Here is a 20,985-nt window from a genome sequence, read left to right on the forward strand (position 1 = left end):
GTATCGCCCTCTAGTGGATTTAAAAATATAATATGAAACATGTTTTGAAACATCTGTAGAAAGCAAGCTACAAAATATCTATTCTTTAATGTTGCAACAGTCGTGTTATAGTGGCACGTGTACTTGTCTTATCATAACATCAATATGTATTTAATTTTTCTATAGACAGTAGGTAGATTATTAATATAGTCGGTGATCAGGAAATGATGTAGGCCACACACATTTGAACATTTCCTTTTTGACATTCGAGGCGAGCGCGTCCACTCTTGCGCGTTCACGTTGTGTCACGTGTGGCGCGCAGAGAAGGGCCGTGCCTTGCGCGTCGCGCGGCGAGCGTGCGGATCTCTCTCCCTCTCCACCCCCCCCCCCCCCCCCCCCCTCTCTCTCTGGAGGAAAACAGCACATGCGCTGCGCTGCGGATCTCAAGGGAGCCGTGCAAAAACAAGCATTGGATCCTCAAGCCAAGCCCCTTTGAGCGGAGACTTCTGTCCCTGCATATATTAGCATCCACGTGTACATATCACGCAGATAGCCTACGCATCTCGAGTTAAAGTACAAAAACTACTTAGACGATGTGTGGGCTGTTTTGCTTTATTTAAATCTAAAATATTTTGCGATCATTTTAATATTATAATGCTACTACTGGGTTATTAAATGGTAGTAACAAGTCTAATAATAATAATAATAATAATAATAATGATAGATAGATATATAGATAGATAGATAGATAGATAGATAGATAGATAGATAGATAGATAGATAGATAGATAGATAGATAGATAGATTAATTGATTGACAGATAATAGCCATTAAGATTCAATTAATTATATTTATATTATTTATTTTATTCATCATAAATCTATTAAGCTCATTTAAATGTTTGCATGTGGTCTATTAATTCGAGCGTAAATGGTTTGTTCCCCGCCAGTGCACTCAGCGCTCCAGCCAGAGAGAGCTGGAGTATGTTCATAATAAAGACGTCACCCTGTGCTTTGACCGTGCCAACCAAGTGCGCAGCTCGTAACTGTACAACTACAATCTCGACATGCTTACGGGCGACCGAGGACTCCTCGCATGCCCTGCGCTCGCCCGCACAAACACTCTGGCCCCGATAACCGCAGCGACTCTGTAGGCAGGACGGCGTTTTTCACCACAGGACGGGGTTTTTTTTGGGGGCACGCGGACTTCTTTGCTGCGTACTTGAAGCTGAAGCCGATTCGTGGAGGGTTTTAAAAAAGGAGGAAGCGGTGAGTCTCAAGGTATTTCAGAACTCGGTAATCGCTATCGTTAAAATCCAGCGTGTGTGCACGAGCGGTGTTGGAAAGGGGAATGTTGTGCGCTCGACGTCTTTAAATCGAGTGTCGTTTGTTTCTCGTGCAAGTATTTTCAACGTGTGGCGTTGCTGGAGCGTAGCGTCCTTCGCAAAAAACGCTCTCGTTAGCGGTCACTACAACATTGCCACATTCTCTGCGTTTTGTAATTGGTTTTAGTTCGTCGAAAGTTCGAGAAAACAGTGTTGGAGGGTTTTGAGAAAGGGTGAAAAGTGTACTACGCACTTATCCGCACTGTGCTGATCTGGGCTCGCGGGAGAGACACGCCCACTTCCAGCATGAGGAGCGCGTGTTTTTCCGAGCCCACTGTCACCGGGGCGAGATATTTGCATACGCAGTTTTTGCTCTCTGTCTGTGAGGTGGTGTGTTGTTGTTTTTACGTTATTTTTGGCATTGCGGGATTCACGGAATGCTTCGTTTCATCTAAAGTGCTTGTCTGAAGTGGAGACCTTTAAAAATGGTGTGTAATGCGGAATGTTAGTTGTATTTTGTGAACTGCAGGGGGCAGTGAATGAGTCCTGTGTGTGGAGTCCCTACTCAATGATAAAGTTTGAGTCATGCGATTTATAGGTCTCTTGAGTGAGTGTGTGTGTGTGTGTGTGTGTGTGTGTGTGTGTGTTGGAAGAGGATGAGTCACATCTGACGGGAACCCTTCTGGAAGGTGTTGTGTATCTCATCGAAGAGAATATGTTTCATATGTAGATGAAGCAATGGTTTCAAGAGAAGAAATAGTAATGAGATTATGATTATCTCTCTCTCTCTGTGGTCCCACTAGCAGGGGACTGAAATGGAGTGAAGAGGGACTGTAAATGTTTGGAGAGAAATCAAAGAGAAAAATTATTAAATTAGTAATTTAATTAAAAAAAAAAGGAAGAAATTTATGCAGGCGTCACGGTGGCACAGTAAGTAGCACAATCGCCTCACAGCAAGAAGGTTGCTGGTTCGAGTCTTGGCCAGTTGCTATTTCATTTCCCCCACAACTTCAAAGACATGCACTATTGGTGAATTGGATAAGCGAAATTGTCCGTAGTGTATGTGTGTGAATGAGAGTGTACGGATGTTTCCCAGTGATGGGTTGCAGCTGGAAGGGCATCTGCTGCATAAAACATATGCTGGGTAAGTTGGCGGTTCTTTCCACTGTGGCGACGCTAGGTTAATAAAAGGACTAAGCCGAAAAGAAAACGAGTGAATGAATGTATGTAATATTTCATAAAGGTAAATCAATAAATATACGTTAGTATAAAATAAATAAAGTTCTATTAAAATAATTTAATGATAATAAAAAATACAAAAATATGAATAAATACGAAGTAATGCATAAATGCTTTGAAATCCTTTAAAATATATATATATTTTTGCACATTTTCTAAATGATTATATGTACATAAACATATATTAAATTATTTATGTACATAAAATTACATAAATATTTTAAAATAATTTATTTACATAAAAAGACTTAAATGCAAGTAAAGTGTCTACTTTATTTCTAAAATAATCTGGGGAAAATAAAATGTCATAATATGAGTGAAATAATGTCATTATCATTCAGTTTTACAAATATATTTATCTAAAAATGAAGCTACTTAGGGTGACACGGTGGCTCAGTGGTTAGCACTGTCGCCTCACAGTAAGAAGGTCACTGGTTCGAGTCCCAGGTGGCCCAGTTGTCATTTCTGTGGGGCGTTTGTTCTCCCCGTGTTTGTGTGGGTTTCCTCTCTGGTTTCCCCAACAGTTCACAGACATGCGGTATAAGTGCATTGAAAAAACTAAATCTTCCGTAGTGTATGTGTGTGAATTGGTGTGTATGGGTGTTTCACAGTACTGGGTTGCAGCTCTAAGGGTATCTGCTGTGTAAAACTAATGCTGGATAAGTTGGCGGCTCATTCCACGGTGGGACTATAAAGGGATAAAGGGACTAAGCTGAAGGAAATGAATGAATGACTGAAACCACTTATTCTGACCTCTGTGTTAAACTATGGAAAAGAATAAATCATCATACTCGTCATTTTATTTAAATGATTAAAATATTCTTGCTGCAGTCAAAAGGATGAAACTCATTTCTGTCTTTATTATTACTGTGTTATTACTTTTAGAAAGGTTAATGAATCAGAAATATTTCATTTACATTTAACTTGTAATTTATGCAAAATTCTTAAACATTCTGATGTATTTCAGCTTTTTAAAAGCTCCATCCTTTATAACACGAATGTATAAATATCAGGAAGTAAGTAAGCTCAACTTCATGTGTATTTGTCCTGTATTTTAAGTGTTGCTCCTGTCCTGTGTTGCAGTCTAGTGAGGTCTGATGATGGAGGAGGCGTCAGGCCCTCGGTCCTGCACTGTGAAGCCCCCTCGAGATCTGTTGGAATGGAAGAAGAGAGTGAAGTCTGAGTACATGAGGTTAAGACAATTGAAACGCTTCCGCAAAGCTGAACAAGTCAAGGTATAATATCTTTTGAATTTTTGCTAAATAATAGCATTCTAGTATTTTTTCTTGGCTCAATTTTTATACACTACCATCAAAACATTTGGAGTCAGCAGACTATATTTTATTTTATAGATGTATTAATGTGTTTATTTATGTATATTTATATGTAATTTTAAAATATATATTTGTGTTGTTTTTAAAAATGTAAACTTTTAGCTGTGGCTTCACAATATATGGGAAAATTATTATTATTATCACAATAATAGTATTCACAATACACATACTGCAGACGTGTGATAAATTACAATTATTGTTTGCATTGCTTGTTTTTCTAAATTTGACCAATCAGGTGGGACCTAACCAATCAGGTGGGACCTCTTTATCCCCACCTTCTCAGTAGTGGTTGGATTATGCTATTGGCTGTTCACCAAAGGTGAACCCAAAGCTGAAAATAAACACTAATGGTGTGAGTAGAGTTGAGAGAGGAAAATAACAACAGCCACTCAAAGTCAGAATGTCTGCTGAGGTTTTCGCTCATTCATAGTTTTTTAAATACTAAATTGTTTCAGATTGATACTGATTAGTTCAGGTTAGTCTGAATTAGAATTAATTAGTAATAACCTGTTTATTCAATATCATTACATACATAATTGATTTAAACATAGCTAATAAAAATAGCATTTTATAGGGAAATGTTTAAATCACATGAAATATTGTTATTGTGATACTTAACAGCAATATTGCATATCTCATATTTTCCTAATATTGTGGAGCCCCCACAATGGATGCTTAGACATATAACATTCCAAAAAATGGCACGGTTAAATAAATGTTGCTCTTTTAAACTTTCTATTTAACTAATAATCCAAACATTCACATGTATTACAGTTTACTAAATATATTTTAAAAATAGCTATTTTGCAAGATTCTAGTATTCAGCTTAAAATTCAATATATTTTCTTCAGGGAGCCAGTAATATTGACCTTTAATCTCTTTATTCGGTATCATAGCATCATTAATATGCATATATTTGAATATATTTTATACGCAGTAATAGCCTAACACTGATATGCTTTTATTACAACACAGGCTCATTCTGAAAACGTAGCCCTATATACATTTCTGGAGTTAGTGAATTATGTAGCCAGAAGTTTGTATGGCTGCATTTCATTTTTAGAATGAACGCTACGGGGCGGTATGACGCCTCCAGCTGTACGCTTACCTTAGTATGGATGACTTTACGGCTGTTATCAGTTTGTCCAGTTAGCTCGCCATGTACATTGGCAGACTTGAGACGCAGAGAGAAGTTTACCGCAATGATGGGGTTCGAGTCCGGCGAAGAAGGTTCCAGAAAGCAGGTAAGACAAAAACAGAATCCAAAAAATTAAGTAAACAAGTAAATAACAGGGTGATTATGTGGTAAAATCTGAAAATGTTCTAAGAATCAGGCGAGGGCTTTTCTTTATCTGGATTGCTTTTTAAAACTGTTGTTTGGGTTTAGGGAAGTGGTGGATTGGTCAATTGATGCTTTTGAAAACACTATTGGTTGGGTTTAGGGAAGGAGGAGGGTGGGTCAGTCGATCGGTCAGTCAGTCAGTCATTGGCTGCGTCCGAAACTGCCTACCACTCAGTAGGTACTGTATTGGATTAAAAAGAACTACTCGGCCGTTAGAAAAGTACAGTCTATACAGTATGAATGTGAGCAGTATGAATGGAATTCGGACATACTACATCCACCATTTTGTCATGGTCACGTGACCTACCTGCGTCAGTTGCATCGCTTCACTCAAAGAGCGTAGAATCATTCTAAGCTCTTTGCTTCACTCCCATTCATGAATTCTTTCGCGGGACATCATGGGATAGCGCAGCATGCATGGGATGTAGTAAGTCATCCGGGTACTTATTGCATACTGATTTTCGAATTCTATGAATTTGGACATACTACTCGGCTCGCATACTGATTTTAGCATACTGTATAGTATGGAAGTATGCGGTTTTGGAAGCAGCCATTCAGGAAGTCAGTTAGTCGGAGGACAGCGGCCTCTAGTGGATTTATGCAAGAACAGCAGGCGGAAATAGCACTCGCGAGAAAAATTCGAGATCTGAAAAAGCATACACGGAGGGCTCTGGTGGATTCGCGTAAAACAAAAACTGCAAAAAATGTAGCTCCTGGGACGTACACGCTCCAGAAATGTGTATAGCGGTACGTTTTCAGAATGAGCCTGAGTTGTTTTATTACAATTAAACTAAAATAAATAAGATTTCAACAGAAGAAATAAATATAGGAAATACTATGAAAATGTATTTGTTCTGTTAAACATCACTTGGTAAATATTGATTTATAAAAAAAACATGTGAAACTGAGATTTGAGATAACATGAATAAATGATATTTTGAGATATAATTAAAAAAATATAGTTTTTTTCACAATATTTATGTTTTTACTTTATTTTAAACCACAAAAAGCTATTTAGCCATTTGGCAATTTTTTTTCTTTCTAATACCATAAATGTTGCTTCCAGTGCTTGTAATTCGGTTTGGTTTTTAATTTCTAGACTAAATGTTTGTGGCTTTTCACCACAGGCTCTGTTCCAGTCAAATCGCCATAAGATTGAAGTAAGAACTGAGCTGCTGAATGAAGAATGGTCCAAGCTCCGGATCCAGTCCATTCCTCTGTCCACATCCAGCGGCTCTCTGCCCAGCAAAAAGGCAAGAACGACAGAGCCGGGGGTCATTTCACCACCAATAACCAAAATCAGTGATCCTTCATTTACATTAGACCCTAGATAGCTTCATGGTGAACTGAGCCTGTGAATTCCGCAGACTGTCCCCTGTAGCTGATTTATGAGCTGAATCAATACATAGTCAGCTTTGCCTCGCCATTTCCCAAAGCTAATTTATTCTAACAAAATGCCAGTAATGACTCAAGATCAGGTGCCACGGTTCAACTTTCATTTCCTGCAGTACCCACTTCATCATTTTCCACTTGACATGCATTTAGATCAATCTAATGATGTTTTTAATGAACTCACTGTGGTACAGTTAACCTCAAATTAATTAGTCAAGGCAAATATTACCAGTAGGCCGGTAAAACTGCAGGAAAGTGGGGATTATTTTTCTCATTTCACGTCTTTTTCCTGCACTCCGTTGCCAGAAATGTATTTGTGTGTTTGCCAAGCCAGTGCTTGGTATCTACAACTTGTGTGATATCCACAATAAACGCAGCCGGCGGGCGCAGCAGAGCCTGGTTCTCTGTGGATTACAAAGAGTCTGCTGGACATAACAGCACAGCTGGAGCCTGCAAAACAATACCATACTTGAAGTTCTTTAGAAAACACAGAACCAAATATTCACAAGTTTAATGTTACATCATTCTTCACGGGCACACATTTGTACCCAGTTTGACTCTTTTTGATATTATGAAATCTGTCACTAATTCATTCATTTTCTTTTCGGCTTAGTCCCTTTATTAATCTGGGGTCGCCACAGTGCAATGAACCGCCAACTTATCCAGCATATGTTTTACACAGTGGATGCCCTTCCAGCTGTAACCTAGCACTGGGAAACATCCATACACACATACACTACGGTCAAATTTAGCTTACCCAATACACCTCTACCACATGTCTTTGGACCGGAGCACCTGGAGGAAACCCACGCGAATATAGGGAGAACATGCACACTCCACACAGACCCTGCTGACCCTGCTGGGGCTGTCACTTATTCAGTGTGGCATTTTGTTTAAGATCTTAATTCACCTTAAAAAGTGCTCCTGTTATGTTCTTTATACTTTCCATATCCTTTACTGAATAACGTTTCTCTATATCAGTAAGCAATGTTTATAATATAATAGCTGGAAATCTTCCTCAGAGATTTTAGTCCGCATTGACATGATAGCATCACGCAGTTGCTGCAGATTTGTCGAATATCCATGATGCGAATCTCCTGTTCCACCACATCCCAAAGATGCTCTATTGGATTATGATCTGGTGACTGTGGAGGCCATTTAAGTACAGTGAACTCATTGTCATGTTCAAGAAACCAGTCTGAGATGATTCGCGCTTTATGACATGGCGCATTATCCTGCTGGAAGTAGCCATCAGAAGATGGGTACACTGAGGTCATCAAGGGATGGACATGGTCAGCAACAATACTCAGGTAGGCTGTGGCGTTGACATGATGCTTAATTGGTACTAATAAGCCCAAAGTGTGCCAAGAAAATATCCCCCACACCATTGCACCACCATCATCAGCCTGAACCGTTGAGACAAGGCAGGATGGATCCATGCTTTCATGTTGTTGACAGCAAATTCTGACCCTACCATCCAAATGTCGCAGCAGAAATCAAGACTCATCAGACAAGGCAACATTTCTCCAATCTTCTCTTTTTCAATTTTGGTGAGCCTGTGCGAATTGCAGCCTCAGTTTCCTATTCTTAACTGACAGGAGTGGCACCCGGTGTTGTCATCTGCTGCTGTAGCCCATGTGCCTTAAGGTTGGACGTGTTGTGCGTTCAGAGATGCTCTTCTGCACACCTCAGTTATAACGAGTGGCTATTTGAGTTACTGTTGCCTTTCTATCAGCTCAAACCAGTCTGGCCACAGAACTGCCACTCACTGGATATTTTCTCTTTTCGGACCATTCTCTGTAAATGCTAGAAATGGTTGTGCGTGAAAATCCCAGTAGATCAGCAGTTTCTGAAATACTCAGACCAGCCCGTCTCACACCAACACCATGCAACGTTCAAAGGCACTGAAATCAGCTTTCTTCGCCATTCTGATGCTCGGTTTGAACTGCAGCAGATCGTCTTGTCCATGTTCACATGCCTAAATGCATTGAGTTGCTGCTAAGTGATTGGCCTATTAGAAATTTGTGTTAACGAGCAATTGGACTGGTGTACCTATTAAAGTGGTCGTTGAGTGTATATACTATACAGTGCTTAGCATAACTGAGTACACTCCATTTTGAAAATGAATATTTTTATCCATTTCTCAGTGAATATAGGCAATGTATATTGGTGTGTTTAAACAAAACAGATTTATTAAACCAATTTAATTATTACAATAATATTTTAGTCACCATCTTAAGAAATAGGAAGATAATAAATTAAAATTCATGCAAAATATTGCAAAAGAAAGAAATTTTAATATAAAATTTGCTTGTATTGTTTTTTTACATTTGTATTTAATATTTTCCAATAACGCATACATTTGGGCTCCTCAGTTTTGGAAAATTATCGTAAAATATTTGGTTAGATTAGCTCCAGATTTGACTTAAATAATGACTAATCTAGCGTGTACGTGCATCTAACAAATATAATATTGTAAAGCATCCTATTATTTAAATGTGTGATTTGTGAGGGATGTACTCATATATGCTGAGCACTGTGTGTATTATATAATATTAGACATATTAATTCAATTTTATTCAGATTTTAATTCAGTCATCTACATGTGTAAATGCTGGGTAAAGTCAAGTGTATACAATTACAACTAATACAATTTTAATATATTCACATTACATTTGTTAATTACCATATGTAGAGATAAAGCAAGTTAATGGGCCCATTAATAGTTTTGAGTGGCATTTTGACTCGTCTGTTTCCTTGTCTTCTCTTTTCTTGTCCAATCACAGTTGTGCATGGTGGAGTTTGGCTTTCCGTCCTTTCCGAACCAGGCAGTTGCCATGCGTCCCTTGACAACTGTTGCCGGGATACCATTCATGTACTCCTGGTCCCCTCTGCAGCAGAACTTCATGGTACTGGATGTGGACAATAAGCGCACACACATTAGCACATATAAAAGCACTCAATCATAATCACCATTAGAAGCCTGCATCTGCAGAAACACAAGGCGAAAGAAAAGCATCAGTGTTTGACAGTGGTCATTTTGAAAGTAGGTCACCAGCAGCAGTGTGTTCACATGTTCTGACAGCATGTGTTTTTGAAATCATCTCTCAGGTAGAGGAGGGATGTGCATCTTTAAACGCCTACACACATGCACAGCCTCAAATATAGGCATCTACTAAAAACACCCACCCGCAACAGGCATATAGAGTCTTGTTATGCATTTGTCTCTCATTTAGAGAAATCTCGAATATGCACAAACATTTGTATTAAAATATGTCTGTATGTAAATCAATTTCTCTTTGTCTCTGAGGTGGAGGATGAGACGTTTCTGCATAATATCCCTTACATGGGAGACGAAGTGTTGGAACAGGACGAGGCTTTCTTGGAAGAGCTTATTGACAATTATGACGGTGTGCATGGAGATAGAGGTGAGCAGCACTATATGGGTATATGTATCGCCAGAGCTGTAATGTACCTCTTTTGGAAATCTCTGAATGCTTTGAAGACATAGAGCTCTATTTTAATGATCTAGGCGCAAAGTCTAAAGCGCATGGCGCAAAGCATTAAGGGCATGTCCGAATCCACTTTTGCTATTTTAAGGATGGAAAAATACGCTTTGGGCCCTGGCGCATGGTATAACAGGGTTGTGCTTATTCTCTTAATGAGTTATATGTGTGTTTTAAGTGTAACATGCATTAAACCAATCAGAGACTCATCTCCCATTCCCTTTAAGAGTCAGTGGCGCATTTACTATTTACATGGCGACTTTGTAAGTGGAAAAACTGAACGCTTCACTAGCGTGAAAACAAACAATCTGCATGGTGATAAAGAACGAGCCTCCTCCATTCGGCCTCTACTTTCTCTTTACTTTAGTTTTACTCTTTACTTTACTCCTTTACTTTTGTGGATAAGGAAGCGTTGTTGTTCGCGCTCCACTGAAGACATCCATTTGCCCACATATTTCATTTTGTTTGTTAAGCCTAAAGATTTGTTTTAAAACTGTTTATAAATTTATTTCTAGTTTATAGCAAACAAATAAATGAACAATAATAATGAAGTGTGGTCAAAAAATGTTAAAAAAGTTATGTTCAAACACACGTCCTATTCTTTTACCCCATATAGTGATGCAGATGTCTCCAAAACCAGACAGGTGGACAAATTTAAACTTGTTTTTATTAAAATAAATTAAAATATATATGCATATAATAAATAATACTGCTAATAATACGTTATACAAATGCAAATTGTCATGAATAAACTGAAAAATGCACTGGACTTAAGACCAACTTTAGACCAGTTGGTCGGTGGCACAGTCTATTTCAGTTCCTCAAAATAGCAATGCGCCAACAATGTGCACCTCCTTTTTAGACCAGAACACCCATGAGTCCACAAAGTGATGCAAATTAATTTGCTATTTAAACAACGTGGCACAAAACGTGAAAATTAGGGTTGTGCTGGTCTGAAAATAGCAACAAATCGGGTCAAATACGTCTGTTAGGGCCTATAATGTTTATAATAATGATGATTATTATCATTATGAATTCATTTATAACAGGCTATTATTTAGTAATATCTGTTATTACCACTTTTAATTTGAGCTAATAGAAAAAAGTAAATTAATCCTTTATTTAAAGCTTCAGCTTTCAGTTTCACATGATCCTGCAAATGTAATTTTCAGATCATAATGTGATTGCTACGTAACGTACATTTAATGTTTTACTTGAATTGTATTTGTTTAGTTTGTTATTTGAATATTTTTTAAATAATTTTTTTTATATCTAAAAATAAAGAATAATAAAGAACCATATTGTGGTTATTATTATAGTTCTCTTTCTTCTTCTTCTTCTTCTTCTTCTTCTTCTTCTTCTTCTTCTTCTTATTATTATTATTATTATTATTATTATTATTATTACTACCACTATTATTATTATTATTAATAATAATAATAATAATAATAATAATAAATATTTGGAGGAAAAGATGCATCATAAGAATTAGCATTAGAATTTGCATGCTAATTTTTAGACGTATAGACAAGTTCAGATTCACACGTAGACGTCAATATTATATTATCTGCATTTATTGTAAAGCAGGCAGTGTGCTGTAAATTAGTATCTTGTACCTTTCTAACAGAGGGAGGCTTCATAAATGATGAGATCTTTAAAGAGCTGGTGGAGGCGCTGAGCCAGTATTCAGACCCAGAGGAGGAGGAGGAGGAGGAGGAAGAGCCCACAGACACAGCAGAGAATAAGCAGGAGGAGGAGAAAGAGATGCAGAAAAGTGCAGCGGAAGCACCAGAGGAGTCAAAGACAGCCTTCTTCAAGAGGAAGTGGAGGAACACTGCTGAAGGTTGGTTTCAGATTAAATAATGCAAAAATAATTAACATGTTAAAAACACTACAGGTCAAATGTTAGAGTTCATCAAGCAGTAATATTTTAAAAATGTTTTTAGAAGTGGTCTGTTAAACTCTCCAATGCTTCAGTTTTTATAAAAAATACTAAAATGGTAAAAACTGTAACTGTGAAAAATTATTACTTTAAAATATCTGTTTTCTGGTAGTTTTAAATGTAACATACAATGTAAAAAAATAACCCGTAAAAGCTGTGGTTGCCAGTACTTTACCGTTAAAAATACGGTACAAGCCATAAAAGTAATTTCTCATTTTTATGGTAAACTACTGTGTTTCATTAATTTATAGAGGTAATATGTATTTTGAATTACCAACATCTACACATCTTTTGTTACACAGTTAGACACGTTAACACAGCCATATGCAGGTGGTGATGAGGAAGTTACATAATGAACCAATGCTCATCACAAACAACTTTTCCCTCAAGCAGGAAAGTGTATCAGTGTAAAGAAGGTGCTCAGTGTCATTCACACAGCTACTAAACACCAGTATGGTAACACTCATAAAATTAAATTAATGAAATAAACATTGTTTATCAACATTAGATGTAACATAAATCTCGAATGTACATAACTGATGAAGAAACAACTAAAAGATCCATAGCAATGTCAACAAAAAGCATAAAGAGTGATTTGCCATGCAGGGAATTCTGGGAAAGTCAATTTACGGTTACTCTCCATATATATTAAGGAAACATACTGTTAACCAGGTTACGGATTTTTACTGTAGCATTTTTACAGTTTTTTACCGTTGTATTCTTGGATTTAAAGCTGTTTTTTCAGCATCAATGCTTCAGTTTTCAGTGTCATATGGTTCTTTAGAAATCAGTCCAATATGATGATCAAGAAGCATTTATTATTTTTATAGTCAGTGTTAATAAGTGCTCAGCTGCTTTATATTTTTGTGAAAACTGACAAAATATAGTTCAAAAGTACATTAAAAATGTTTTTAATTTTATTAATCAAGGCAAGAGCATGTTCAATTCTTCAAGAGTGAATATACAACAATATATGAAGTTTTTGTGATGAAAAAATATTAATTTATTTAAAATTAATGCTGTCATTTCTAACTTTAAAAAGGTCAAATGTATCACAGTTAAACGTTGAAGCAGGAAAAAACATTGTTAACTATAAAAATCTATATTAATGATTGAGTGCTAAAAACAATTCATCATAATAGATCAGCAAATCATTATTTAATATTTGCAATATTTTACTATGATAACTGTTTCTGAATGCAACACTTTTTTGTGCAGCGTGTCACACAAATGATCACTCACACACAAACAAAAACATTATGTACAGTATATACATAAAACAACCTTTACTAGTACAGTATATTCAGGGTTCCCACACTTCTTGAAAGTGCTTAAAAGTGCTTGAATTTCAGACATATGGATTCAAGGCCTGGAAAGTACTTTAAACAAATGTGGGTTCTTGAAAGTGCTTGAATTTAAAGTTTATGGTGTTATTTCAACAATTGTACGGTTCCGCTTTCAGAAAATGAATAAAAAATAAATAAAACTGTGAAATTCTTTATTTAAAAATATTACATTTATTTCTGACACATAATGCACATTTGATCAATATTGCAGAGACCACATTTCAATGTTACCAATATCGAATTCAACTTATTGTATTAAAGTTCTTTTTTTTATCTGTTTATTAAAATTTTACAGATAAAACAAAGTAATTTTACAGAAATTAAACAAATATTATTCCCAACCCTACCCTATAAACAAGTTGAAATTATATTTATATAAGAGAGAAAAAAAGAGAAAAAAGAAAGAAATAAACAAAAACAAATAAATAAATAAATAAATAAATAAATAAATTACAAAAATAAATAATTAATTAATTAAAATCAATAAATTAAAAAATAAAAAACCTGTACAGAATACACATACATATACCTTGATAAGCCAATATTACAAACATTAATCCTCAGGTATTTATACAATGTACTTTATTACATTTGCTTTGCAGTTGAAAGGCCCTAAGATTTAGATTGACAGTTTGTAGAGATACTGACATGCTCAGAAAACAACATTCTTAATGGGTCCCAAGTTTCAGAAAATGCCCTAGTATTGCTGTTTATTGTAAACCTGATTTTTTCCAAATGGATGAAGCTCATTGCATCTCACAACCAGTTGTCAAAACTCTGGGCAAATTTTTGTTTCCATAATAAAAGAATACACCGTCTTGCTAACAGTTTTAAAAAACGCAAGGGTGTTTGCAGTACAGCTTAATAACCCTGCTATATTCGGAGAAAGTCCAAAAAGTGCAATCAGAAGACACGGTTCGATGTGACTCTTTGTCACAGACGAGAAACACTTGAAAATTAATAGCCAGATAGAAATGATTGATGGACAAAGCCAAAACATATGTATTAAGTTTGCAGGTGCTTGATAACAGTAATCACATATAGGGTCCAAGTCTTGAGTAATTTTTGCCAACTTCACTTCTGTCCAGTATATTCGATGAACAAGTTTTTATTAAATAAGGCAATGTCATGCGCAGATAGAAGAGCTATCTTTGTACTTTTAAGTACAAAATCTGGTCCCACGTCTCGTCCTCAAATGTAGGATTAAGGTCTGACTTCCACTGTTGTTTAATAAAGGAAAGGGAGGTAGGTATTAAAGTTCTTTGAACATGACTGTTTGAAGATGTCATCATTACTATGATATTTTTTTGTTGTAAATATTAAGTGAAATGTTAAATACAATAATGACTTTTATGGTGCTACATATTCTGGAGTATGAAGTACAAAGTACTTGATTCAAAATGAATGGTGTTTTAAAAAGTCGTTGAAAGTCCTTGAAGCTGAAGTTCATGAAAGAGTGGAAACGCTGTATATTACATATTTGTAATTAATTTACACTTAAATGCTCAAAGCAGAAAATGGGAAAAAAGTAAATATCTGCTGCTCCTCAAGCTGATTTGATCATCCGACAGTGAAAATATTTATTAAACAATATGAAATAAATATAAAATGTAAATACTTTTTCAAAATATTGCTGTTTTCATTGTACTTTCAATCAAATAAATGCAGCCTTAGTAAGAAGATGAGACTTCTTCCAAAAACAAACCCAATAAAAACTATTCCTGATCCACCAAACATTTAAATAAAAGTCTATAATTTATTATATCTGTTATATCTATTTACATTTTTATGGATTTTGAAAGGTAAGTAAGTATACTTAATGCATTTGTATTATAACTAACATTAATATTAAGACTTAATTAACAGATACAAGAATGGGCAAATGTTGCATCAAACTGCTGTGGAATCAAGGCTTTTAATAGACTTGCTGTGGTGTAGCACCATATGACCAGACCATCTACAGCTGAATTTCATTGGTTGAACAACAGCTCGCGTGTTGCCCATCAGATCAGCTTCTGTGTGTCTGTCTGCAATTGTTTGCCCTGAGTGTCGCCATTACTCCCAGTGTTTGTTCATTCAGTTTGTTTTAGGCCTGTAGCTAGTTACAGTGCACGCTGACCTCTACACAATAAATCCATGCACTTGTTTACTTTTACTGACCGGGCTGATTTTGTACTATTGCTTTTCCACCAGGACGAGAGCTCTCCACCAATAAGAAGATTCCCCACGACAAGATTTTCACTGCTATTGCATCAATGTTTCCATACAAAGGCACCATGCAGGAGCTGAAGGACAAGTAGGCCACACTATTCAGCATTTGGTCTCATTTCTGAGCTGTTTTGTCTTTAGACTTGATTTTTTAGAACAGAATGGGATTAAAGCATGACTCAGAGAATTCGAGCATGCATTTCCCAAATGTGCACAACTGTGTAACATGCAGAGCAAGTGTGCATCTGATCTCTTTAGAAGTGTAACTTAAGATGATATAAACATCACGTGTGTAAAAACAGCTTTTTTTTCAAACACTTACCACACCTTCGTTAATTTGCTAATAGTAATGTTCAAATCAGCTTGTTTTAGTTGAATTTTCATTTCTGTCCAGTTATTCCAATCAATACAAACTTAAATAGATGAAAGATGCATTGGAATAATCACTATGTGAAGGCTTGCAAAAAAAGCTAAACAAATAATCCTGCACACTGTCTTACATACTCCATGTTCTTCTGACCTTCAGTCCAGTTAAAGCACAAACTACACTTTTAGTATGTTTGTTTGTTTGGTTTTTATTATTAGGGTGTACAAAGATGGGTGTTTTACCAATGTCAAAAAACAATTATTCATAAAAATACCTGCTTTTAATATTATTTTCTGCTTTCACAAACATAGATTTCTTTACTAGACTTGATGGTAGCTGCCAAATATTCAAGCATTTTGAGAGTTTTAATCTTTTTTCTTTATTTACATAATGCCATGGTTTTTTTATGGTTTTCGATTATCACAATAAATGATTAGATAATAATTCATTCATTTATTTATTTTGGGCTTAGTCCCTTTATCAATCAGAGGTTACCACAGCGGAATGAACTGTCATAGATTAATTATTAGCAACTAAATTAATTTAGATGCACTTTTTGGTGTGGTTTCACACAAATTATCACTCACAAAAATATTATGTATATACATAAAGCACTTGATACTGAATGTGAATATTGAATGTACACTTGTTGTGTTTGTGAATTTACATTTGAAAATGTACTAGTATAGGTTGTACTAGTACATTTGCATATTTATATATTACATACTGTATTTGTAATTAATATAAACTTATTATAATTTATATTATAAATTAATATAAAATTAAGTATATGAGTGTAAATAAAACCTGAGAAAAAACGATTTGCGTTTTACATCATTTAAAATATTGTTACAAAGTCAATTTTGTCTTTAAAGTTCTAAGTGTTTTGTAGTCTGTTGTTTAATGTTATATAGATTTGTGTAAAGAGAATGATGAGAATAATGAGAATGAAATCTAAAAATCTATAAAAATACCAACACAGACTCATTCTGAAAACGTAGCCCTATATACATTTCTGGAGATCGCGAATTATGTAGCCAGAAGTATGTAGGTCTGCATTTCGTCTTTAAAACGAACGCTATGGGGCGATATGATGTCAATTCTTTTTGCGCTTACTAGCTGACTGCTTACCTCCGTATGGACGACTTTACTGCTGTTACTAGTTTGCCCAGTTAGCTTGTCATGTACGTCGGTGGACTTGAGACGCACAAGAGGAGTTGACCACAACAATGGGGTTTGAGTTCGACAATGAACAGTTCCAGAAAGTGGGTAAGACAAAAACAGAAGCCAAAATATAAAATAAACAAATAAATAACAGGGTGATAATGTGGTAAAATCTGAAAATGTGGTAAAAATCAGGTGAGGGTTTTCTTTTCTTTTGAGAGAAGTGGGTGGTGGGTCAATCTGTGCTTTTGAAAACAATGACTGATTAGTCAGTCAGTCAGTCAGTCGTGAGAGAAATTTGAGATCTCAAAAGCGTACAGAGCAACCTTTGGTGCATTCGCAAAAAAACTAAAATTGCAAAAAAAAAACACCTGGGACGTATTATGCGATCTCCATAAATGTATATATCGATACGTTTTCAGAATAAGCCTGGGTTGAAAAATACACATTTTGGCAAGAATCAGGATTTGAAAAGAAATAGCCGAGACAGGCAGAGGTAAAAACAATAGTGAGGATATAAGAATACACCCACAACTTAATTTGCGGAGTACAAAGAAATAGTATCACTCATGCTTTCCTTTAAATAGAAATAACTCAAACACTGAAAAAAAGATCAAGTTTTCTAGAGCAGGTGTTGAGCATGTGTGCAAAAGCTGAAGTATATTTTCTGCTTTAATCCGGTAAATTGCAGTTGAACAATTTCAAAGTTGCAGGCACTGTTTACGATGTGGCCCCACACAAAAATCTTTATTCGCCATAAATATGCAACCACTGGTGCAAAGCTACCATGCATGCACATTCTTCATTTAACTAGGGAAAATATGTCTTGCCATCTTTAAGTCGTGGTAAATGAAGGTTCATGGGAAGCTCCTCGGGCTGTGCTGTCAGCTGGATCTGGAGCGCTGGAAACAAAAACCAGCCAAAGCCTACGTTATCATCCAACAGTTTACTGTTTCAAGACATTATTGTTCACTCTACCAGCTGTCCTCATTTTACTTCTTCACACTGCGAAGGGGAAATCTGTGGGTGTGAGCTGCATTTAATGCCCTGTTATGTGTATTAAACAACTTCAGCATTTTTTAAAGGGGCAGTTAATGCAAAACATAGCTTTCTGTCATTATTCTGTTCACCCCAATCTTGTACACTCTTAAAAGGAAGGTTTCTAAAGGCTGTTTTCACAGTGATGCCATAGATTTATAATTTTTGGTTCTCCAAGAATCTTTTAGTAAATGGTTAATCGTTTTTCCTAATGTGAAGAGCATTGCCATAATCTAAACTTTTTTCACTGTAAAAACGTTTTGTAAAAGGAAAAGGCTTCACAGATGTTTAAGGTTCAAATTAATTCAAATCTGTAAGTCCTCTACACTATGGTTTAAAAGTACTACTTTTTTCTGCAAAGAATTGATCAGTAAATATATTTATATTGACATTTATATAAATATTTAGTGCTGGGCAAATGTTAATGACGATTAATGCATCAAAAAAAAGTTGTTTTGACAAAAGATATGTGTGTGTATTATATATACATATATATTTTTTTCATAGATATTTAAATTTAGATATAATTTGTATTATATACTTATATATTTTATATCTAAATATAAAAAAATATTTTCCCAACTATATACATGCATGTGTGTATAAATATACATAACATAAGAAATAAACAATACGCACACATATATTCTGTCAACAATTTTTTTATTTTGGATGCGATTAATCACAATTAATCTTTGCTCAGCACTAAAAAATATAAATAAAATTTTGCATATATCAAATAAATTTCCACAAAAATATTTCTGAAGGTTGATGATTTCAGAAGGATTGTATTTTTATTATATGTGAACCTTAGTGAGTGCAGACACTACTTACTTTAACTTATACGTTTTAACAAGTAATTTAATTAATTAATAAAAAGGGAATTAATTAAAAAGAGTTATGGCAACTCATAAACTAATCATATTAAGTAGAACTCAAACCGAATGAGTTATGAATCAGTAAATTCTGTTTTATGTGTTAACTCTAATGCTAGAAACAATACCAAACCATTTGAGTAGCTATATAGTTGTTTGGACTTAATTTGTTCTATTAACTGAACTTAAAATGTTTAAGTAACTAATACTTAAAATATTTGACAATATTTACACAAATAATATGTGTAAATGACTCAAAATAAATAAATATATATAAGTTTGCAGTACTCAAACCAATTGGTTTCAAAACTTAAATAGTTTGCCACAATCAGTTTCCTCTAACAGTTTGAGTTACCTTAACTTGTCGGGTTTTACAGTCTCTCTGATTCTGTATCTGGTTTTGCTGATATTACAAATATTACATTGCTGTGTATTTTTCTCTCACCTGCAGGTATATGGATCTCCTGGAGCCATCCAACCACGTAAAGCTGCCTCCTCTCTGCACACCCAACATGGATGGTCCTTTCGCCAAATCTGTTCAGAGAGAGCAAAGCCTGCACTCTTTTCACACACTTTTCTGCCGCCGCTGCTTTAAATATGACTGCTTTCTGCACCGTAAGAGTTTACAGTTTTCCTTCTTAGTTGTTCTTGTGTTTTTAAATTGAAAAAAGGTACACTGTGTTTTACAGTAAAGGCACCAGAATTAAGTACAGTGTAATTTGAATATAATATTTTACAGTCTCCATCATTACAAGCATTCAAGAACCTCTGTTTAAATATGACTTTAAAGTCTGTGCGATATCAGAATTTAAAATGTTTACACATTGTTCTTTATTAAATTAACAATTAATCTGTGAACAAATTAGTTTATAATCTTAATAGATAATCTTAATAGATTAATAGATAATCTTTAATCAAAGTCTGAACGTTTGCTTCTGCGTTGGAAGTGGTGGCCCTTCTCCGATACTTCAGACACAATATTTTTCACCACACTCCACCTACCATTAGTTTGCTATGAGGGAATGATGTGCAAATAGAAAGCCCCGCCCCCTACTCAATATTTCGTTACAGTTTAAATTAAAGAATTATTTCATATACCGAAATAAAAGTCTCACTAACTTTTGGTTCACACAGACTTTAAAGCTTGTCTCAATAGACCTGATCACAAGTGGTCAGCAAAAAATGATATTATAAAAGTAACTACATAAGTTTATCAATGCATGTAGCACTGACCACATGTGATTAAATCTCCCAGAATGATAAAATATATGAAAAATATATTTTGCTTTTGCTCAGCTTTCCATTCATCTCCTAATGTATATAAGAGGAAGAGTAAAGAAATCCATATGGAGACAGAGCCCTGTGGACTGGACTGCTTTTTGTTGCAGGTACAGCTTTCTAAAGGCCAAAGTATACTTCAGTTTTTATGTGTACAGTGTCATCGTCAGAACTTTGGGCTTTCAGTGCAAATTTTCATCTTTACAGTGTTCAGCATTGAATTGAGGATCAATTGCAGTATTGTTAAACCAGCTACACATTGAGATTTCCACATTATCCTTTTAGTGGACTTGAATGCCTTAGTGACATTGTGAAGACACAACACTCTAGACATCACTGATTTGAAATTGTCAAACTTGTCTTACCATGCCCAAATGGATCATTGTCTTGACCTTTATATGGATATTAAACACTTTTTAAAGCTCATTATCTTGCAAAATCAGTGAAAACAGTGAAAACTTTTTTTAAATTTCATTTTTAACTGCACTTCAAAATATATAAACTCATGAAATATGCTTTACCCCTGTTAGGATAAGTTCAAATAGGCTTAAGCAGTGACCTTGAAACACAACGGTTACTAAAGTAGCCCTCGTTTCCCAAGGGGGAGCTGAAATGCTATGTGGAAAACTTCCATTATAGAGGATTTCCCCA

The 20,985-nt window shown here is 35.3% G+C and overlaps 1 protein-coding gene across 2 annotated transcripts in view; it reads left to right on the forward strand.

Moving 5' to 3' along the window:
- Positions 1–964: 964 nt before the first annotated feature.
- Positions 965–20,985, forward strand: part of ezh1 (enhancer of zeste 1 polycomb repressive complex 2 subunit) — a 32,852-nt gene continuing 12,831 nt past the window's right edge. Inside the window, exons 1-9 of one of the 2 annotated variants that reach the window (XM_056453905.1) lie at positions 965–1,259; positions 3,626–3,777; positions 6,346–6,471; positions 9,397–9,519; positions 9,921–10,038; positions 11,744–11,959; positions 15,598–15,700; positions 19,508–19,671; positions 20,353–20,444. In XM_056453905.1, the coding sequence (XP_056309880.1) occupies positions 3,640–3,777; positions 6,346–6,471; positions 9,397–9,519; positions 9,921–10,038; positions 11,744–11,959; positions 15,598–15,700; positions 19,508–19,671; positions 20,353–20,444 (1,080 nt within the window). In that variant the 5' untranslated portion in view covers positions 965–1,259; positions 3,626–3,639. The remainder of the gene's footprint in view (positions 1,260–3,625; positions 3,778–6,345; positions 6,472–9,396; positions 9,520–9,920; positions 10,039–11,743; positions 11,960–15,597; positions 15,701–19,507; positions 19,672–20,352; positions 20,445–20,985) is intronic. The other variant, XM_056453904.1, reaches the window with a different exon arrangement.

This window comes from Danio aesculapii, chromosome 3 (genome assembly GCF_903798145.1).
Source record: "Danio aesculapii chromosome 3, fDanAes4.1, whole genome shotgun sequence".
Classification (NCBI taxonomy): domain Eukaryota; kingdom Metazoa; phylum Chordata; class Actinopteri; order Cypriniformes; family Danionidae; genus Danio; species Danio aesculapii.